General features: G+C 35.4%; 3 protein-coding genes across 4 annotated transcripts in view; 1 reads left to right on the top strand and 2 right to left on the bottom strand.

The window, feature by feature from the left end:
- Positions 1-6004, top strand: part of LOC138333885 (DNA polymerase subunit gamma-1-like) — a 46147-nt gene extending 40143 nt beyond the window's left edge. For both annotated transcript variants that reach the window (XM_069282531.1, XM_069282530.1), the window contains exons 19-23: positions 404-469; positions 892-1006; positions 2431-2682; positions 3023-3140; positions 4457-6004. In XM_069282531.1, coding sequence (XP_069138632.1) covers positions 404-469; positions 892-1006; positions 2431-2682; positions 3023-3140; positions 4457-4566 — 661 coding nt within the window. In that variant the 3' untranslated portion in view covers positions 4567-6004. The remainder of the gene's footprint in view (positions 1-403; positions 470-891; positions 1007-2430; positions 2683-3022; positions 3141-4456) is intronic.
- A 3900-nt stretch (positions 6005-9904) lies between these two features.
- LOC138333887 (eukaryotic translation initiation factor 3 subunit K-like) lies at positions 9905-11563 on the bottom strand. Its single transcript, XM_069282533.1, has one exon. It carries the CDS (start codon positions 11433-11435, stop codon positions 10785-10787), a length of 651 nt encoding a protein of 216 aa, XP_069138634.1. The 5' UTR covers positions 11436-11563; the 3' UTR covers positions 9905-10784.
- Positions 11564-11695: 132 nt separating this feature from the next.
- On the bottom strand, positions 11696-18232 carry LOC138333886 (nucleoside diphosphate-linked moiety X motif 17-like). The gene is made up of 7 exons (XM_069282532.1): positions 18089-18232; positions 17174-17302; positions 14789-14972; positions 14598-14623; positions 13898-13999; positions 13222-13466; positions 11696-12673 (listed from the first exon to the last, which is right to left on the bottom strand). Exons 1-7 carry the CDS (start codon positions 18167-18169, stop codon positions 12517-12519), a joined length of 924 nt encoding a protein of 307 aa, XP_069138633.1. The 5' UTR covers positions 18170-18232; the 3' UTR covers positions 11696-12516.
- Positions 18233-20709: the final 2477 nt, after the last annotated feature.

Here is a 20709-nt window from a genome sequence, read left to right as displayed (position 1 = left end):
GTTTATGGAGCTTATTACAATTTCTACGCAGGAATGGAGAAACTCATTTTCAGTGCAAAATTTTATGTGACCTGCATCTTTCATCAAACATCCCATTTAGTATAATGTGAATTTATTTTAAACAATATTGTATTTGTATATTACAGAGTTATCTGCCATTGCAGATAGGTATTGATTGTCACATCATGTGTTTCAGAGGGTAATATTATACTTTTCAGAGAAAACTACATGAGTTGTTCTCACAAAATAATGACGTCACAATGCATCCCTACCAGAAAGGGAGATTACTCTGTAATATGCAAAGATGGAATGTCCATCATTAGCTTTAATTAAATCCTGTCTTCTCATACCGTGTACTCCAAAGAGCTGTAACAAATTAATCAAATGTTTCTGATGTTTTCAGGAAGAAGAAATTACATGAGAGGGAAGACGGAAGTTTGTATTACAAAACCATCTGGACTGGGGGCAGGTAATGACGATATAAACTGATCTAATCTCCCAAAAGCTTGGGTGATTGGGTGGTGTAGTGGTTAAGCCTTTCACCTAGCTGACTCGGGCTTGATACTGCCCGTTCCCATGATTTTCTGTTTCTTCCTACTATAAGACCCATCGCATGCTTATATCCGAGTCATTGAAAACAGATTTGTAACTGTAACCTTTTTAAACTGTTTTGCCATCGATGTAATATATATACACATGTAATGTCTATTTTAAAAGAAGCTTAATTTTGAGCTCGAAATAAACTTGAAACTTCAATTAAATTAAACATTTGACACTTAAATAGTTAAAAGTTATTAGTGATAAGTATTTAATTTTGGCTTTTATATTGTAAAATCTTTATATATGGGTATTTAAAAAGTGTCGTCCTTATGTAGGTTTATTCTGTTACAGTGAGAGCGAGATGTTTAACCAGTTAGAAGACATAGCGACTAGACCCAGCCCCACGACCCCCGTCCTAGGCTGTCATATCAGTAAGGCTCTGGAGCCTCAGTTTGTTGGCGATGATGTAAGAAGGCAGAATTTTATTAAGTATTACCCCGATTTAAATACAGTCAAGACTGAGTTATGTGACTTTCCAAGGGACCATTACAAAAAGTCACATAAGACAGGGAGTCACTCAGACAGTCATGACTGTATGCCAAGAATATCTCATTAGCCATCTGTACCATGTACATATATGTATAGACAGAATTTGTATTCTGCTATACTTCAAATGGATATTCTGAGGTTGCTAGGGAAAAGTATGAAGGATAGAGATATTTCATTGGAGGTCATGATACAAAATTAAAGTTTTACCTCAGTGTGTGTCTTTATTTCTATCTTTGCTGTTGGAAGGATGTAAAGCAAAAACAAGTTTCAATACGTATATTACTTTGTATCTGATTAATATAATTGGATTGGTGTACTAGATATTGAAAGGAAAATAGATATTGTATCATAGATATCTTTGGCTGAAATAATATCGATTGGCCAGGGAACACATCAAATGTTTTATGCTGATCAAAATGTTCATGGTTTGCATTTGAAATGAAAACATAAATAATTATAAGGACGCGGCCCTTCGTGCCAAAGGCCACTCTGAGGAAGCACTTCTAAGGTAACAGATACACGAAAATATAAGAAAAAACACAATCTTCAAAATTCAATCCAACACACTGACAGCTTCAGTTTGCGGCCGCCATTTTTTCATACATATGGGGAGGTTGTGCGTTGCTTCGGTACTGCTCTCCCCAGTAAATATATAATTAACTAATGCAAATGCATAATAGGAGTAATTAAACATTTTTTTTATTTTTAAATAATAATAATAACATTACTTTGAAAATTAAAAGCTATAGAATGCAGTCAAAATATCCACCAAGGCGAAGATGAGCACAAGGAATCATGACGTCACATAACGTCAACAAATGGCGCGAAATCATAGGATTCGCATACGCGGCACTCCAGGCCTTGAATGGACACAGAGAAATCCGAATCTTTGAGTTCATTTCTTTGAGTTTATGCTAGACAATTATTACATCATATACTTCTATAGTTTAAAGTGTGTCCTTTTATTTCTAAATTATGTCTTCTACATGAAATAGAAAATAAAATAAACAAGTAGAGCTTCGCTCTTCCTATGCCGTGCATGATTCATATTAAAACATCTGGCTGCGCCCTTTTAAGGCCTTGCCTTCAGTCATATTATTGATATTTCATTATATGGCTTTGTATCTGTTTAATATTGGATCACTGGATATACTAGATATTGAAAGCAAAATAAATAATGTATCAAAGTAATTTTGAAAATACAGGATTGGCACGGGTCAATCTCAAGACCACTCTGAGGAAACTTCTTGAATCATGAATCCTGAAGAAGGGCCCAAATTTTAAGGACTCTGTTTTGAACCAATCAGACGATATACATAACTTTCTCTTTTATACCCACAGTTTATGACAAGTCGTGTGAACTGGGTTGTCCAAAGTTCCGCAGTGGATTATCTCCACCTGATGCTGGTCTGTATGCGTTGGCTGATCGAAGAGTACAATATAGATGCCCGATTCTCCATCAGTATCCATGACGAAGTGCGCTACCTGGTGGCAGAAAAAGACCAATACCGTGCGGGTCTGGCCCTGCAGATCACCAACCTCCTCACACGATCCATGTTCGCATATAAACTTGGCATGAAGGATTTACCAAGGGTAAATAAATAGGTCTTATTACTTTGTAATCATTTATCTTGTTGTAATATTTTAAAATGTGCTTTGAAAATCTGAAAAAATGAAGCATCTGGTACAGTCTCTATTTCTGAATTATGATTTTTATCCAATAATTTAACTTTGCGTCCGTTTCTTTCTCATAAAAAAAACAGGATTAGTTTCGATTTCCCTAGCGATATTTACTTTAGAAACATTTCTTACCTTAGTTACCAAACATATTTGGTTACATGTATTTCTTCATTGCCATCATAAATGCTTATTCATTTAGATTTCTATTTTATAAATCCCTGTGTTTATTTCTACCCTATCTTTATATTTCCAGTCAGTGGCATTCTTCAGTGCTGTAGATATTGATACTTGTATCAGGAAAGAGGTGATGTTGGACTGTAGGACGCCTTCAAACCCTCGAGGCTTGGAGATGGGCTATGGTGTGAAAAATGGTAAGTATGTTCAAACTAGCTACTGTAAATTTATTTATCTCATAACTGTGCATATTACACAATGGAAATCCCATGTGATAAATTCCATAGCAGTTGGTTATCGTTTATGTTTACACACTCATGTGTGTAAACACCTACGGCGACTCTGATTGGTCAACTCCAAGATCTCTTGATTCCGATTGGCTCTCAACTTCGGGCTACTTTTCACAACACATTTTCTTTTAGATAACATTGTATTTAAAATATTAAACAATAGAATATTGGCTCTCTGGTTATCACTACACATTGTATGGTGGTAAGTTTCCCTGAATGAAGACGAGAAAATGGTCACCACGGTATAAATATAGAGTTAAAGTTATGGGATAAATAAGTTCCCAAACGCGTGACTGTTGTTTATCATGTTTATCAAAACTCTCGCTAAAGCTTGTGTCTTTTCAAAATTTGAAAATTAACTCGCTAAAGCTTGTGTCTTTTCAAAATTTGAAAATTAACGGGTTTGATAAACATGGTGAACAACAGTCACTTGTTGAAGAACCTCTATTTATCATATTATGTGCTCATTGATGACTTCTTTCTGTTGTTCATTTACATATTATTTTCGCAGTAAGCATTTACCAGGTTTTATATAATTATGTCATGGCGCAGTGTCTGTCGGGGAAATAGGGGAAATAGAGATAAATCATTTAAATCGCTACTTAATAATTGAACCAAATTTGGCCAGAAACATCTTTTTATTTTCGTTCACCCCTGAAATTTCATAATGAACTGGTCTGGTCTTTGATTTAGAAGAGTCTAAATGTGTCTACAGGGGTGAATGAGTTAATGACATCAGCATAATGAACTTATTTATTCAATAGTATAATATACTCTTTGTATGGATAAATAGCATCATTAAAGTGCATGAACAGTCGAGCAAGGAAAGTTAAAGTCGGTAAAAATGATGTAAATGTATCCAGTATAATTTTTTATGAAATAGAAAAATAAGATCTCCCGTCAAAATCTCTCTTCCTGCAAACAATTTAAAGTATAGGAATCCTAAAACGTCCTCCCGACTGACTATGTCCGTGGTTACCTTTCGACGCAGCCTCGCTTTCAAAAAAGTTAGGCAAATTTGTTTTTAGAACTTTTCCTTTTTTCAATGGTCAGAACTGGCTAATGTAAGCAGAACTTGACAGTCGTTTTAATATGTGAGAACATTTATAAGGCCAATGAATGCATTTAGACTGGTTTTCTTTGCCCGACTATTCACTTTAAAACTTCTGGAATTCTATGTTTTCTTAAGCCATGCTTCTATAGACATGCTAACAATTTTGCAGGAGAGGCACTGGACATTCTGGAAATCTTGGAGAAAACTAATGGTGGCCAGTTAAGGGAAAACTCCGGAACTGGTAATCAGGACGGGAGAAAACTAATGGTGGCCAGTTAAGGGAAAATTCCAGAACTAGAGGTCAGGACAGGAGGAAACTTACGGTGGCCTGTTAAGGGAAAATTTCACAACTGGAGATCAGGACGGGAGGAAACTAATGGTGGCCAGTTAAGGAAAACTCTGTATGTGGAGGTCAGGACGGGAGAAAACTAATGGTGGCCAGTTAAGGGAAAACTCCGGAACTGGAGGTCAGGACAAGGGGAAACTTACGGTGGCCAGTTAAGGGAAAACTCCGGAAGTGGAGGTCAGAACAGGAGGAAACTTACGGTGGCCAGTTAAGGGAAAACTCTGGAACTGGAGGTCAGGAGGGGAGGAACTAATGATGGCCAGTTAAGGGAAAACTCTGGAACTGGAGGTCAGGACGGGAGAAAACTAATGGTGGCCAGTTAAGGGAAAACTCTGTATGTGGAGGTCAGGACGGGAGAAAACTAATGGTGGCCAGTTAAGGGAAAACTCCGGAAGTGGAGGTCAGGACAAGAGGAAACTTTTGGTGGCCAGTTAAGGGAAAACTCTATATGTGGAGGTCAGGAGGGGAGGAAACTAATGGTGGCCACAAAAAAGGAAAACTCCGAAACTTGATGTCATGAGGCTGAAAATGATACAATTTCAGAAAGACAAACCCAGGAAGTGATATAAAATTAGTTGCCACAGTATATGTGATGTTATGGATCTAATGCAAACTACAAATGTGCCAAGTGATATGATAACTGAAGATAAATGTGCCTTCTGTTGTACCACTATTGTGTTCATGCTAACTTTTTACTTTTTACCATTTTGTGTTCATTGACAGACTGTTGTGAAAAAGAATAAAAGTATGAAGGCCGATTGATATGGTGCGAATTACGCATGTGTGCATGGCAGGGTTTAAATTTTAGCGGATATTTCACATTATTATCCCCAGCAATACGCGTTTGCTGGGGATATTAAATTGGGCTCCGTCCGTCCGAGATTCTTTTTCTGGGCTATAACTCAAAAACCGTTCAACGCATCTCCTTGAAACTTTCTGTATACATCAGACAAGTGCCCTAGTTGTGCCTTTTGCTATTGCGGACCTTCCATTTTGGGAATTCTTTCTGTTACCATGGAAACTTAGTCAAAAATTCCAAATTACTGTTTCATTTTGTTTCCTGACAATAACTCCAAAATCATTCAACGCAGCTCCATTAAACTTTCTGTATACATTAGACAAGTGCCGTAGTTTTGGCTTTTGTTGTTGCGGACCTTCAATTTCTGGAATTTTTTCTGTTACCATGAAAACTCAGTCAAAAATACCAAGTTACAGTTTCTTTTTGTTACCTGCTGTTATTTTTTTCAGTTTTACAATAGTTACTTTGACCATGATATATTTGGGTTTTTATATCAACTGCGGGCGCAGAGGATAATGCCACACTTTGCGGCTCCATGTTTTGTTGTTTTGAAAATAAAAGGCACAAAATTATATCAAGTATTTTTTTTAGTTTGTTGATAGCAAAATGGAAGAATCCGATAATGATACAGGATTCCCATATTTAACACCAGCCAAATTGAATAGGTTGTGATGGTTTAGTAGATGGTTTTCACAAACTTCAGAGGCCATCTTAATTTGTGCTCTTCTCAGAAAGAGTCTGTCCAGGAGATCTTCCAGCTTGTGGATGAGAAGAGCTATCATTCAAGTGACAAAGTTTTGGGAGTAGAAGAAGTTATAAAGCGCTTTGGGCTCTGTAGTCTACATCTGTTTTTGGTCATTAGTAAGGATGAAAAGAAAAATGATGAAATTCAAAAATACCTGGTATTCATAACAAGACATGATAGGATGGTTGTCAAGGTGAAGTCCATTTACAGTAATTTATTGTTAGGGGCTATGGTACTTATTTGTTAGATAGTAGATTGTTATGTTACTTATAAATTTTGGCAAAATATGCAAAAAATGTATATTTAAACAAGTCCAAAGGATTCTGTACATATTTCTGTCACCAAATAGCCAAACAACTAGTGTCTATAGTAGGTACAAGGTGCGCTTGTTAATGAAGATTCAACTTTACAAAAGTATACATATCGAGTCTTGTTTGACCTTGTCGTACAAATACTAATAACTGCGTTTCCACTAGTCCTCAATTATGTTGGGTTGTTGTCGGGTAATGCTTGTAGGTTTTCTCTGGGTGCCTCAGGTTTCCTGTTGATTGGGTGCTAAATAAAGTAAACCCTAACCCTTACATTGATTCTAATCACCTTTGTGACCCAGATACCATGGAAAGTGTAACATAGTTAACCAATCCTCCATTCAATAATCAATGAATTGGAATATGGTATTACATTCAACCCTTGAACCCACCATAGTGCAATGGAAGGACTGCCTTGCTAATCACAGTAACCATTGTACCAGATAAGTAGAGTTACCTACCTATTTTAACTGCTGTTATTTACTACTGAAGGAAAGCACTTATAAGAACATTTCCACGTCAAGTAGTGGTAACAACTCATTTGCATATTGAGAGAAATTATGAAAGTTACCATAAGGCAAGGTTTTTAACAGGGGAGATAACTCTTTACACATATTTCTTTTATCCTTATTCTAGCTGAAACAGATGTTGTTCCTTGGAAATTAGTCAGAATTACTCAGATGATACTTATATCAGTTTTTATAATATTGGGTCTTGTGAGACATTCATCTGATAGACATCAGAATAATTCAGACTTCAGAGCTATGTGGTGTCATAATCAACAACAAGATGGAAGTTAATACCTTAAATATTGCCTTCAAGTAATTTTTGTAATATTGTTATACATGTACGACCTTAATGGATTAGATCCTGTTATTGATCAGCAGTCAACAAGCCTCAGAATCATTGGATTACCTGGTATTCACCATGTCAGGTCACAGAGATTAAGAAAAAGATAGTGCTTTGTGGTACAAATACTGTTGAAATTGATAATTTGGTGTTGCTCTATATAGTTAACAAGTCTCTGAAACTCAAAATTCATCATGCTTGGTTCACAAGCTCCGAAATCAGCACAAACTCTACTTACAAGATTTTTATCCCCCACTTTCACCAAAACGGGGGATATTAATTTGGGTCTCTGTCTGTCTGTCTGCAACGCTTGGTTTCCGTGCAATAACTGCCATTAATCTAAAGCAATATTTGTAACTTGGTCACATATTAACTGTCATAGATATTACCGGATTTTCTCGTATGTTGGTAACATGGTTAAAGTTCTCAGAGCATTGGCCAAGTTTGATCGAGACTTTGATTGGACCCTATTTAGTGGAATTTTGATGAACGAAAAACGCCATTTTCGGCTGTTTTCAGCTGTTTCCGTTCAATAACTCTCGCAAATATTATCGGATTTTCTAGAAACTTGGTAACATGGTTAAATGTCTCATGGCCTCGGCCAAGTTTGATCAGGACTTTGATTGGACCTTATTTGGCTGAGTTATGGTCCTTTGATTAACAAAAGAGGGGGGTATAAATTCCATGAATTTGTTTTTTTTTTTCAACCGTATATTCATACACTTTTGCCGGCCTCAATGCTACTCTCAAATAAGTTTTCTTGACATCATCATGGGTTTATTGATCATTTCTATGTCGGACCATGGCTCTTTCACCAAGTTTGTTCATTCCCCAAAAGATTGCCTAAGTTGCTGTGTTGAATTCAGGTCTTTTATATAATTAACAGTAGTTGGATGCTGCTTGTACCAGATTTTGATTAGGGGAGATAACTCTGTTAATGTTTGAACTTTCATAGTGTCTGAAGGATACAGATTTGGATAGGGGAAGTAACTTTGTTCATTTTTCAGTGTCTGGAGATTTGGATAGGGGAAATAACCCTGTTTATGTTTTCAGTGTCTGGATGCTACTTTGACAGATTTGGAAAGGGGAGATAACCATGTTTATGTTAACTGTGCCTAGGTGCTACTTGCATCAATTTTGGGTAAGGGGTGATAACTCTGTTCATGTGTTGTTACAAATATCATTCAGTCAACGTTACACCAGATTTATATATTAACAGTGGCTGGATGCTACTTGTACTAGGTTTTGATAAAGGGGAGACAACTCTGTGTTGTTATACCCTACACTTTATTATTATAGTAGCTGGATGCTACCAGTGTTTGTAATGGGAAATAACCCTGTTTATTTTTACACCGTTATTGCATAAAACCCCTTGTGGTTTAGTGTTGTGAAATGTCAATGTTATTGGAAATAATCCCATTTATGTTGAGTGTTGTTACAAATATCATGGCCACTCCAGTTTCTATATTAACATGGACAGTGTCAAGATGTTGCTTGTAATTGGACTTCGATCAGGGGAGATAACTTCAGTTGTCAAGTATTATATACAGGGCTGATCATCACCTTTTCTGTCAAACAGCACAGTTTTATGATTAGGAAATATAAATTACAAGGATAAATTGTTTGTATTCATCCTGTCAAGTAAATATGTGTTTATTTACTTCAATTTTATAAATTTGATTTAAAATTGAATTTTAATTAAAATATGAAAGGTCAAGAATTATTGATTGATTTACTTTTAACATGTTGCAAAGTTTGTAAAAAGTTAAAATCATTTTGTTGATCTTTTTGTTAAATCTTAATATGTTATCTTATAAAGAAAACAGATGAATATATTGGTAAAGTCAAGATTTTGAAAGAATCTTTGCATCTATATCATGAATATCCCAAGGTAAAATATGTACTACAACAGTACAACTGTATGCAAATTTTGGAAGAAAAAAAACAACCAACCTCATGCTTTTTAGGTTAAAATGTCATAAATATAATTTATAAATATATTACTACAAACACTCCATTTCTTTGAATTTTAAGTTTGAACCCCTTAAGATCCAACTCATCCTTAAATGACCATAGCTGTTATTCAGTGTTTAAAAAAAAAAAAACCAATTCAATCTAGATTATTTTTTTTGCATTTTATCCAATGATCTAAAATTTCACAAAGTTTATTTAAGGTGTTGGTTTTTTTCTGTTTTAAATGATGTGTAGTATACATTGATTTTCTTTCGATTACCTTGACTTTATTCAAAAATCAAATTACATTGTAGTTAGAGATTGAATTTGTTCAAATGAACATCAGTATTATCGAAGTATATGCTTGTCAAATGTTATTTTGCAATTGTTGCAGTATTACACACATACATATAATGTTATAAATAACATTGTTATTTATTCTTTTTTGTTTGTTTTATCTTTGATACATCTACACTACATCATGGATCTCCAGGCTTGATGAGAGTACATGTGAACTGTGGTCGTAATTCCTAGAGATGAAATTAAAGTGGTGTACAACCATCTGACCTGCAAACCTTATCATATATTTAAGTCCATTGTCAAAGCATACAAATATATTTGTAATAAATATTCATCTTTTTAATATTGATCTTGTGGTTCAAAAGGTAACTGGTTATCAACTAAGAGCTCATATTTGAGTTCGGCTTACCATATGTTATATATGTTTGAATAAACAGCAAGCTATATATAATTAAAAGCTAACCTTAAATTCTACTTCACTACGATATGCTCCAATACAGAATTACAAGTCTAATTTTAAATTATATTAAATACACAGAGAATCCTGCCAGTATTTTATAAATGCTTAATTGTTGGTTTAAATGTTATGAATTTCAGCTTGTTAAATTGAAAACTTTACCATTTATGTGAAGTGTCAATATATTTTATTGACATGATGTAATTTGACATAAAATAGAGACGAACATGTACCACAATTGTAACACATCGTTCCCATGCAGTTATTTTTAGCTTAATAGCCTTTTTAGTTTAAATTATTCATGGTTTCTATCTCACATAATCACTAATGAATGAATAATCTATTAGTTTTCATAAATTTACATGTTCATCATCTCCACAAGTTCAAATAGTCCAAATGTCATGAATGTATACATCTGTTATTGTTGCAAAGATCATGATCATTTGGACTGTAAATTCCGGTTTGAATCATTATCGAAGTTCAAAATTCATATGCCGCAACCAACATGTATATTACATGCGAGTGTTCAAAAATAACTGATGACATCCCCGCAAGAAAGTGAACATATCGCTGCACTGAGTTTAGCAAAACAGTTGATAAGTCTCTAAGACATGTAAATTGTTCAGCTTCCAGATCAAATTAAAACTGAAGTTTAAACTGTAGGTGTTAACAATCAACTTCATCGATGAATTTGAAAGTCATTGAATCTTCGAGAAATAATAAATATCACTGCGATGAGTTCAGCGGCTAGCGGCCATGATTCCAGAAACACTTTCGAATGTGATTTTTTCTGTGATATTTTTTGTTTTGACATTTTCCTCCTGGTTCAGGATAAAGACGTTGCCATCATTCTGGAGCGTCCAGCCATATTTATTGATCCACTGTCGTACCTGGTCTTCTGCTACATCGCCTAACAGCTCCATTAGTGTGTGGACGGGTATCGTCTGGTAGGTAGCCCCGATGACATGACACACGAATTTCCGTATGGAGTCATCAAACCCTTTGATGTTAGATGTTACTAAAGGGTTGGTTTTTAACTCTTTCCAGAACTCGTGGAACTGACATGTTTCCAGTAGATCAGCTAAATGTATGACAGGTAAAATAGCCTCTTCATCATGCTTAGAAGATTCTATCAGACATTTACACAATGTGAAGTCTGTGTGCGGTAGGTTGGTAAGGGCTTTTAGCAAAATTTGAGCAGCAACAGCCGGCTGGTAGTGATTTGGGTTAAACTGGTATAACTTAAGAACAGCTAGGTTAGCCTCTAAATCATACGTGTTCTCCTGGGCTTGAGCCGCTATGTACTTCTCAAGAGTTTGTAGATTTTCTGGGTTGTATCGATCAATTCCTTTCAATAAAGCCGCAACATTTGCTCTCATTGCTTCGGCCATTTTCACGTGTGAAGTTTTACTTCCGGCGCATGTGCGTGTGGTATAAGCGTCTGGTTGACATTGATGGTGATGGATAAATTGTGTATCCCGTGCCGTGCCCGCGCTGGCGTCAGCGCCGAGCTTTGATTATTAATACTTTTTTTTCCTAAACGGCAGCATACATTAAAACCAATTTTTGCAAAACTATTCTTTGAGTTATCTGTCTGTATAAATGGATACTTTTTATATCTATCTATCTATATATGATATGTTGTAGAACCCGTCTCCTGTTTTAAAACAATGCTAATAAAATAAATAAATTCTATATCAAAAGACATATTAATATACAATGTAATATCCGTGTTCATTCCTAATTTGCAATAAAAAATAATAATTTCACTCTATTAAAATAATATCCTTTATTTATGCGATACCTCTGTATCGTCATTTCATTTTTTTTTAATTTTTTTTTTCATTTCAAAATATATTTTTAAATCAAAAGATTCAATCTTGGATTGGGCAGCAGGCAAAGCCTATATATAATAAACTGCATCATTGACAGATGGCATACACCCCAAGAACAAAAAGATTTTCTCCAAATGAAAATATTGGATTGTAATACAGTAGTATGTTTTATTCAATGTCAATTACCATTAGATGATAATTTTATTCAATGCAGTAAGCTGATACGTCGTAACTTAAACAAAAAAACCAAGCAGTTATTACATTTTAGATCTAATTTCACTTTCTTTATAGCATCTTACTTATGTAATTGTAAAGAGGCTGTAAGACATCTTTTCATCTAGATATATAATAAACATCAGAAATATGAGTTTTTGGTGGAATTTTATATTGTTTAACTAATGTTCAATTGAGTATAAAGCATCATAATTAAATGCTTGTCCTTGTCTTTGAATTATTATCACAGATTATGCATCAAAAACTTTTTGTTTCAATGGATTATTGAAGAAAAAATGACAGTTCAACAATTATCGCCTAGTCATAGCACATATAACTACTGTGTAAGAGATGACCTTATAGTAAGTTTACATGTTCACCACAAAAAGACAAGGTAAAGGGAGATAACTCATATCAGGAATGCTTATTTGTCTATTTTCTTTAGCCACTCCTCTAAGGCAAATTTGGTCCCTGTGCTGACACGTTCTCCATCAGTTGTGTCACCTGACGTATTAAACAATGGACGGAGAGGAATGTCACGGTTCACCTGTTTCTTATCTTCATCTTGTATAACAAGCCCACTGAAAAAAATTATCAAAAGTTCAAGCTCGTTTAATTTATCCAAAAAATAAAGACTCAATTTTCAAATAATCGAAAATGAAAGAGTCTACTTGTATTATATCAGCTGTCACCGAGACATTAGTAATTTTGTTGATTCACTTTATTGCAGAAATAGCCACGACAATGTAATACAGCCTCAAGTGACATGGCGTTGGAGTATTAGACCCGCAGGTATGAGTGAAAAACATTATCACGCACAGGTTTATAGTCTCATGCAAGCCTATATCTGATTCTAGAAAATATGACAGAAAACTAGATCTGTCGCCAGAGTTGCATGCCGACTGATAACCCCGCTGCACAAATTTAGAAATAACTCCATTAATAGGTGACATTGCAGAACCTTATATAGTTGACTCCACTCCGCTTTATGTCACATGATTCTCTGAACCAAATTTTATCAAAATCTGTCAAGTAGTTTAGGAATTCGCTGGACAAAGTTGTCTGTATAGACAGACAGACAACCCGATTCCAGTGTACCCTCTTAACTTCGTTGATGGGGTATCATTACCTGAAAGTTTCTGGTAAATTCAACTGCTTGAAGTTTTGTTCCGACTTTTCTTCTTCATTGCAAGCCACAATACCCTGAACACTTCTCTGGTCAAGCCATAAACACGCCTCTGCTTCCTCTGGCTGCAGTTTTATTCTCTTGGTGAGTACATCGGATGTAAGGTCAGAGGTCAGTTTTCCATACAGGTAAACAACAATATGGTGTCTTTTCGGAAGTCCAAGGGTGAGCTTTGGCGGGAAAACCGACTGTAATACAAAGCCAAAAATACCTGTCTTAAAATCCAAAAAATGACATACAAAAAAAACCCCAACATGTTATCAACTTCTAAAGTTTTGACTTCATCAAATATTTGTTTTCTTCACAAAAACTAACACTTTGTAGCCTTCCTCCCAACAAACACACAATTTTAAATTATCAAAATCTTAAATTTTGACTTCACCAAAGATCTAGTCATCTTAACAAAAACTAATGCTTTGTAACATACCTCCCACAAAACACACAATTTAAATTATTAAAATCTTAAATTTTGACTTCACCAAAGATCTGTCATCTTAACAAAAACTAATGCATTGTAGCCTACCTCCCACAAAACACACAGTTTAAATTATTAAAATCTTAAATTTTGACTTCACCAAAGATCTGTCATCTTAACAAAAACTAATGCTTTGTAACCTACCTCCCATAGTGCCAAAACCTGTACATTGCCACCAACACACTGAGAAGGTAAAATCTTCAGTCCAGTCTCTTCATGCAGCTCTCGTAATCCTGCTTCAATGAACTAGATAAGAGAATAAGAAACAACATTCCAATTGGTTAAAATGACGTCACATGATATTCTATATATAGTCATATTTGGTGAGTAGTTATCTTATTAGGACAATTAGAGTTATCGGTCTTTAATGTCATCATAACGTTGTCAGCAACAATATGGCAGCCAAGAAATGCTTTGCACAGATGGCAGTGAAAGTTTATGCTGATGACACTATAAACCGAATCAAAAACAAGGACAATCAGATAGAATTATTTTTCCTTGATCTAATAAATTTCTATATCACCCCGTAAAAAACACTATCATATAACTAGCTTCAACTAACACCCCATACTTTTATTGTAAGACCTAATCAATATTCTTCTGTATTAGGTCACTTCAAACTGTGTAAGTAATAATATTTTGTTTTATCTTAATTTTTTTATTGTCCGAAAAGTGGTAAACTAGCTATTACAACTATCAATATGAATTAAACCATGTAATATATTAAAACAATGGTACATTGTTAAAAAGATCATCTTTCTGTTATAATTACCCATTTTAATTCATAATTTGCTTGCAAATATACCGAGTAATTATAAATTGTTAACTGCAATACAAAACTTACTGTTTCGTCTTTTTCAACATGTCCACCTTTAATCAAACAAACAAAAATTATTCAAAATGTTTTTTATATATACAAAATGTATTTTGTAAAATTTATCAAAATCATCTTTATCATTTTTTAAATATCTCAAATTCATTCAGACATATAAGTAACAATATTGATTCCTCTCGAGGAAAAAGAAAATTCTTTACCTGGTGGGACCCAGATTCCAGGGAAAGTCCTCAGAGTTTTTGCACGACGTGTCAATAAAACTTTATTGTCGGCCGATTCTAGGATTACAGCTGCCCCGACATCAATCCCTCTGTTTATAATGTCCTCAGGTAAAGCTGCAAGCTGATCTTTCTGCAGATTGTGTATGGGACAAAACGCTGGCCGCTAGTATAATGAGAAGATCAGAATCTTTCTGTGCACATGAAGATATTCAACATTGGAAAGAAAGAAGAAAAAAAATTTGTCCTAAAAAAAGGGAGAAAGGAATAAAGGTTTCTTACAGTAGAATCTTAATTGTAAGCTTGAACTTATATACTGTGGACATGATGTAGCATGAACTGTCAAACACTATAATATATATGTATACATACATATGGATATGTTAATTCTTGCTTACTCTGATTTCGATAGCCCAATGCCGACACATAAACTTTGATGGCCCAATACTTACCCTGATTTTGAGAGACCAATGTTCATCCTGATTTTGATGGCCCAATGTGTACCCTGATTTTGATAGCCCGAAACTTTTAAAGTTCAGGTAATACCTGAATTTGATAGCTCAATGCTCACATTCTCACTGATTTTGATAACGAAATACTAACCCTAATTTTGTAAGCCCAATGCTCATCCTGATTTTGATGACCCAACACTTACCTGATTTTGATGGTCCAATACTTACCCTGATTTTGATGGCCCAACACTTACCCTGATTTTGATGGCCCAACACTTACCCTGATTTTGATGGTCCAATACTTACCCTGATTTTGATGGCCCAACACATACCCTGATTTTGATGGCCCAACACATACCCTGATTTTGATGGCCCAACACCTACCCTGATTTTGATGGCCCAACACTTACCCTGATTTTGATGACCCAACACTTACCTGATTTTGATGGTCCAATACTTACCCTGATTTTGATGGCCCAACACTTACCCTGATTTTGATGGCCCAACACATACCCTGATTTTGATGGCCCAACACTTACCCTGATTTTGATGGTCCAATACTTACCCTGATTTTGATGGCCCAACACATACCCTGATTTTGATGACCCAACACTTACCCTGATTTTGATGGTCCAATACTTACCCTGATTTTGATGGCCCAACACTTACCTGATTTTGATGGCCCAACACTTACCCTGATTTTGATGGTCCAATACTTACCCTGATTTTGATGGTCCAATACTTACCCTGATTTTGATGGCCCAACACATACCCTGATTTTGATGGTCCAACACATACCCTGATTTTGATGGCCCAACACTTACCATGATTTTGATGGCCCAACACCTACCCTGATTTTGATAGCCCAACACTTACCCTGATTTTGATGGCCCAACACTTACCCTGATTTTGATGGTCCAACACATACCCTGATTTTGATCGCCCAACACATACCCTGATTTTGATGGTCCAACACATACCCTGATTTTGATGGTCCAATACTTACCCTGATTTTGATGGCCCAACACTTACCCTGATTTTGATGGTCCAACACATACCCTGATTTTGATCGCCCAACACATACCCCGATTTTGATGGCCCAACACATACCCTGATTTTGATAGACCAATGTTCACCCTGATTAAGATAGCCCAATACTTATACCCCATGCTGGATAGCCAAATGCGTACGTCCTGCTTTTGATAACTCTATACTAACCCTGATTTTGACAACCTAATACTAACCCTGATTTTGATAACCCAATATTTTACCCTGATTTTGTAAGCCCAGTGCTCACCCTGATTTTGATAGCCCAATACTAACCCTGATTTTGTAAGCCCAGTGCTCACCCTGATTTTGATTGACCAATACTAGCCTAACCCTGATTTGTAAGCCCAATGCTCACCCTGATTTTGATAGCCCAATACTAACCTGATTTGTAAGCCCAATACTTACCCTGATTTTGATGGCCCAATGCTCACCCTGATTTTGATGGCCCAATGCTTACCCTGATTTTGATAGCCCAACACATACCCTGATTTTGATAACCCAATATTTTACCCTGATTTTGTAAGCCCAGTGCTCACCCTGATTTTGATAGCCCAATACTAACCCTGATTTTTAAGCCCAATACTCACCCTGATTTTGATGGCCCAATACTTACCCTGATTTTGATGGCCCAATACTTACCCTGATTTTGATGGCCCAATACTTACCCTGATTTTGATGGCCCAATACTTACCCTGATTTTTAAGCCCAATACTTACCCTGATTTTGATGGCCCAATACTTACCCTGATTTTGATGGCCCAATACTTACCCTGATTTTGATGGCCCAATACTTACCCTGATTTTTAAGCCCAATATACCGTGATTTTGATGGCCAAATACTTACCCTGATTTTGATAAATGCTTACCCTGATTTTGATAGAGTTGTGTTTAGATTCTGATTTGTCATCTGTGACGATGAGATGGTTGTCTCTAAGTTCTGCAAACACTTCTGATTGGTTGATGTTCTTCTCTTCAACAAAGTAGTCCAGCACACTCTGTAGATACAGTTATTCTTAATGAAGCTTAAGTTGTTAAAGGGACAATTCAGTCTTAGATCATGCGTAGATTAGAATTTTCACATATATCAGAAAAAAAATAGTTCTAATGAAAGTTAGATTAGATGTTTTTACTGTGATATGTAGCTCTGGTTAATTAAATGCAAATTTATATTGGCCCTAATTTACAGTTATTTAAAAGTGGGGATAAGTAAGGTCTACTGACCACAGTATACTGTAGGCCCTAGTAACTAATGAAAAGTAAATTGACAAAGTTCGGTCTGCTGACCACAATATACTTTAGGTCTTAGTAACCAAAGAAAAGAAGGTGGACAATTCTCGATCTCTACTAACCACAATGTACTGTAGGCCTTATTAGGTAGCTAAAGAAAAGTAAGCTGACAAAGCTTTTTAACTGTACGACTGACCAGAGAACTCTGTAGGCCTACATGTAACCAAAGAAAAGTAAGTTGACAATGCTCTGTCTACTGACGAGAACACTTATAAGCCTACGTAACTGATGAAAAGCAAGTTGAGAATACTGGCCAACTGTACGGCTACCAGAGGATAATATTATATCTTTAAGTAACTAATTGAAAAGTAAGTTAACAAAGCTTGGTCTATTGTACGGCTGCCCAGAACACTTGTAGGCATACCGCTAAGTAACTAATGAAAAGCAAGTTGACAATGCTCTGCTTGCTTTCAATTCTGCATCTCATACATCATACAGTATCTCGTCTTGACAGATAACACAAGTTAGGTATAAATATACTTCCTGTCACTTACCTGTGTAAACTTGCCAATAGATGGGGTCTTATCGTGTCCTTTCCGTTTCAGGTGCACCAGAATTCTTCCACTGGCGGCCATCTTTTCTAAACAAATGCGAGTTACTTCCCTTCTCTATCTTTCAGCAAAAGTTATTTCCCTTTGAATTGCCCAGTAGGCCGACATTGTAACATTGTATTAATTATTATCATAAAGGAAATTCATATAGTTTGTTCTTACTGAGAATTAAATTAACTTGTAGAAATATGCGATACTATGTGGTAGCAGAGATTTGGATAGTCTACTTGTACGTGCATGCGCATGTATGTATTTTTTTGTATAACTAGTCTAACAGCTAGTATCTAAATTTATTTTAATTATTATAAAAAATGTTCCTTTGTTTTCTATCATTTTCTATTGTTATTTCTAGTATCTGTTTGATATGTGTCTTCAAAAAGAGGCAAACTGCCTAAAAAATCAAAAATATTTTTTCAGCGGTGTGTAGACACGATAGTAGGCCTATTTAATTTATCAAGGGAGCCAATAATATTATTTTGGACTGATATGAAGCAACTTGGACAATTTAATTAGGATAGATATATATTTCTCAAAATGTACTAATTATTGTAAGAGACGTTTTTTAATCACGCGTGTCTTTTTGGACTAGATCAAACTTTGGAGCTTGATAGCTGAAGTTTGTTACCGATATTTCTTAAAATTTGTCTTGATGCAATCTAGGACTGATCAGAAAACAAAATGGCTGATAGATATTCAAGGCAAGGATTTATAAGTGAGAAGGATTCGTGACTGTCTCTTTACATTACTAAACACCACGCGAGACGCCTATGAACCGGGAATAAAAACCGTTTTTCTCAAATACTTGTCTTATCGAGTCAAACGAAACACCATTGTAAAGTTTATTAAATTTCACGACGTATATTACTTGCTTTAAAGACGGAATATTTAAAGGATATGTCTTAAATTTTCTTTAAAAAATAATCGACAGCTCATGAAATGACGGCCTCGCTTCAGAAAGTAAGACGGTAACCCTCGCACCCACAAGCTACATCAAAGGCTGCGCCGGCGGATATCAAAGGAAAATCAGTCGTCGCCCAACGTCACGGTCAGTGCACAAACACAAAAGCGCCTGCCTTGGACTTCCCCAAAACCCAGTGTGACTTATCCTTCTCATATACGTCCTTGGTCAAGGTCATTTTGAATTCTGACAACTTAAGTTGGTTATCGCAAATAATAAGCAGACATGATGGGGCATCTCAGAATTTTTAACACTTTCATAAAGTATTGAAGAGGTTTTCCTTAAAGATTTTTCTATATCAAAAACAGGAGCAGACGAATTATTATTTTTATTCAGTTACAAAAGTTACTTACTTTACACCATTACCTCCATTGAAAAGTTCGAACTTTTGATTTTTTTCAAGATAAAATATCAAAAATTTAAGTGCGTCCGAAAAAAATCCATGACACCATGTCCTTTATGGAATGAAAAACTGATAGTGCATGCACCAAAAACAAAATAAATTATTTCATATTATCTTTTGTGTTTATAAGACATATCTACACACGATTAAACACCAATTATTGTTCAAATGATTAGTATCGTTTATTCTGTGTTGGCGGTGGAGCATCTTTAAATCATAGGAGTTATTTTGAGATTATGTTATCCTGTTGAGTTCTTCATATATATCCATTTTCAAACAAACCCAAAGACAAATATAGCCGATCAAAGGGCAGCAAGAAGCCATATTGAATTTGACACCTAAATCAAGTGCCGCCCTGTTATTGCTATGCAAGCTAATGTAAAACATTCTCGTTGTTTTAAAACATTTCAAGGGAAAGCACAGAGAAAATATATTTCTTTCCATTGATTGATACATGTATTAGTCAATCAGTCATTCTATGGTGGGTGCCAAGACCCTTCGGATATCTCGTTTGGTAATTTGTATTAAAACGAATAAAAACACTTTCCTTAGTAAACGTTGATCAATATATTTTCCCAGTAGTATGTAGAATTTTCTCACATAGTTAAATTATCTCTGAAATATGCATGTATATTTCGATTCATAACAAGAGGCACATGGGCCTTAATACCTGCACTATTGTAGCCATAAAGAAAATGACAGTAGGCCGGACACTGTTCTAGGGCGTAATTTGAATATTGGCAAAATACAACAGGCGACAGAAATGGCAAAATGGACCAATACAAAAGAATCAAATAGACTGAAAATGCTCACCTTTCCTTCGACTAACAATTTAACCATTGCATACTAGACCTCTTCTGTAGATGTTGAAAGTTTCGGCTATATATGGCATATGTGACCTTGAATGAAAGTCAAGGTCATCAATTTGAACAACCTTAATGGCTCTTCACCCTAGCATGCTAGAGCTTGCATTATCTATCTGGGCTCTTCATCTTTGTAAAGAAATTGTTTAGATTTAAGCCTATTTGACCCCAGTGACCTTGAATAATTGTCTCAGCATGCTACAGGCACAATATTAGGACCCTGCTTCATAGTTTTTTTAAAAGAAGTTATTTAAGAAGTGTAGCCTTTTTAACTCATTCATAAAGATCAAGGTCATTGATTTGATAAACTTGACACAGCACTTCGTCTTAGCATTCTACA

This window comes from Argopecten irradians, chromosome 10 (assembly GCF_041381155.1).
Source record: "Argopecten irradians isolate NY chromosome 10, Ai_NY, whole genome shotgun sequence".
Lineage (NCBI taxonomy): Eukaryota > Metazoa > Mollusca > Bivalvia > Pectinida > Pectinidae > Argopecten > Argopecten irradians.
The sequence above is the reverse complement of the archived record's forward strand: the minus strand, read 5'-3'. Positions and strand labels throughout refer to the sequence as shown.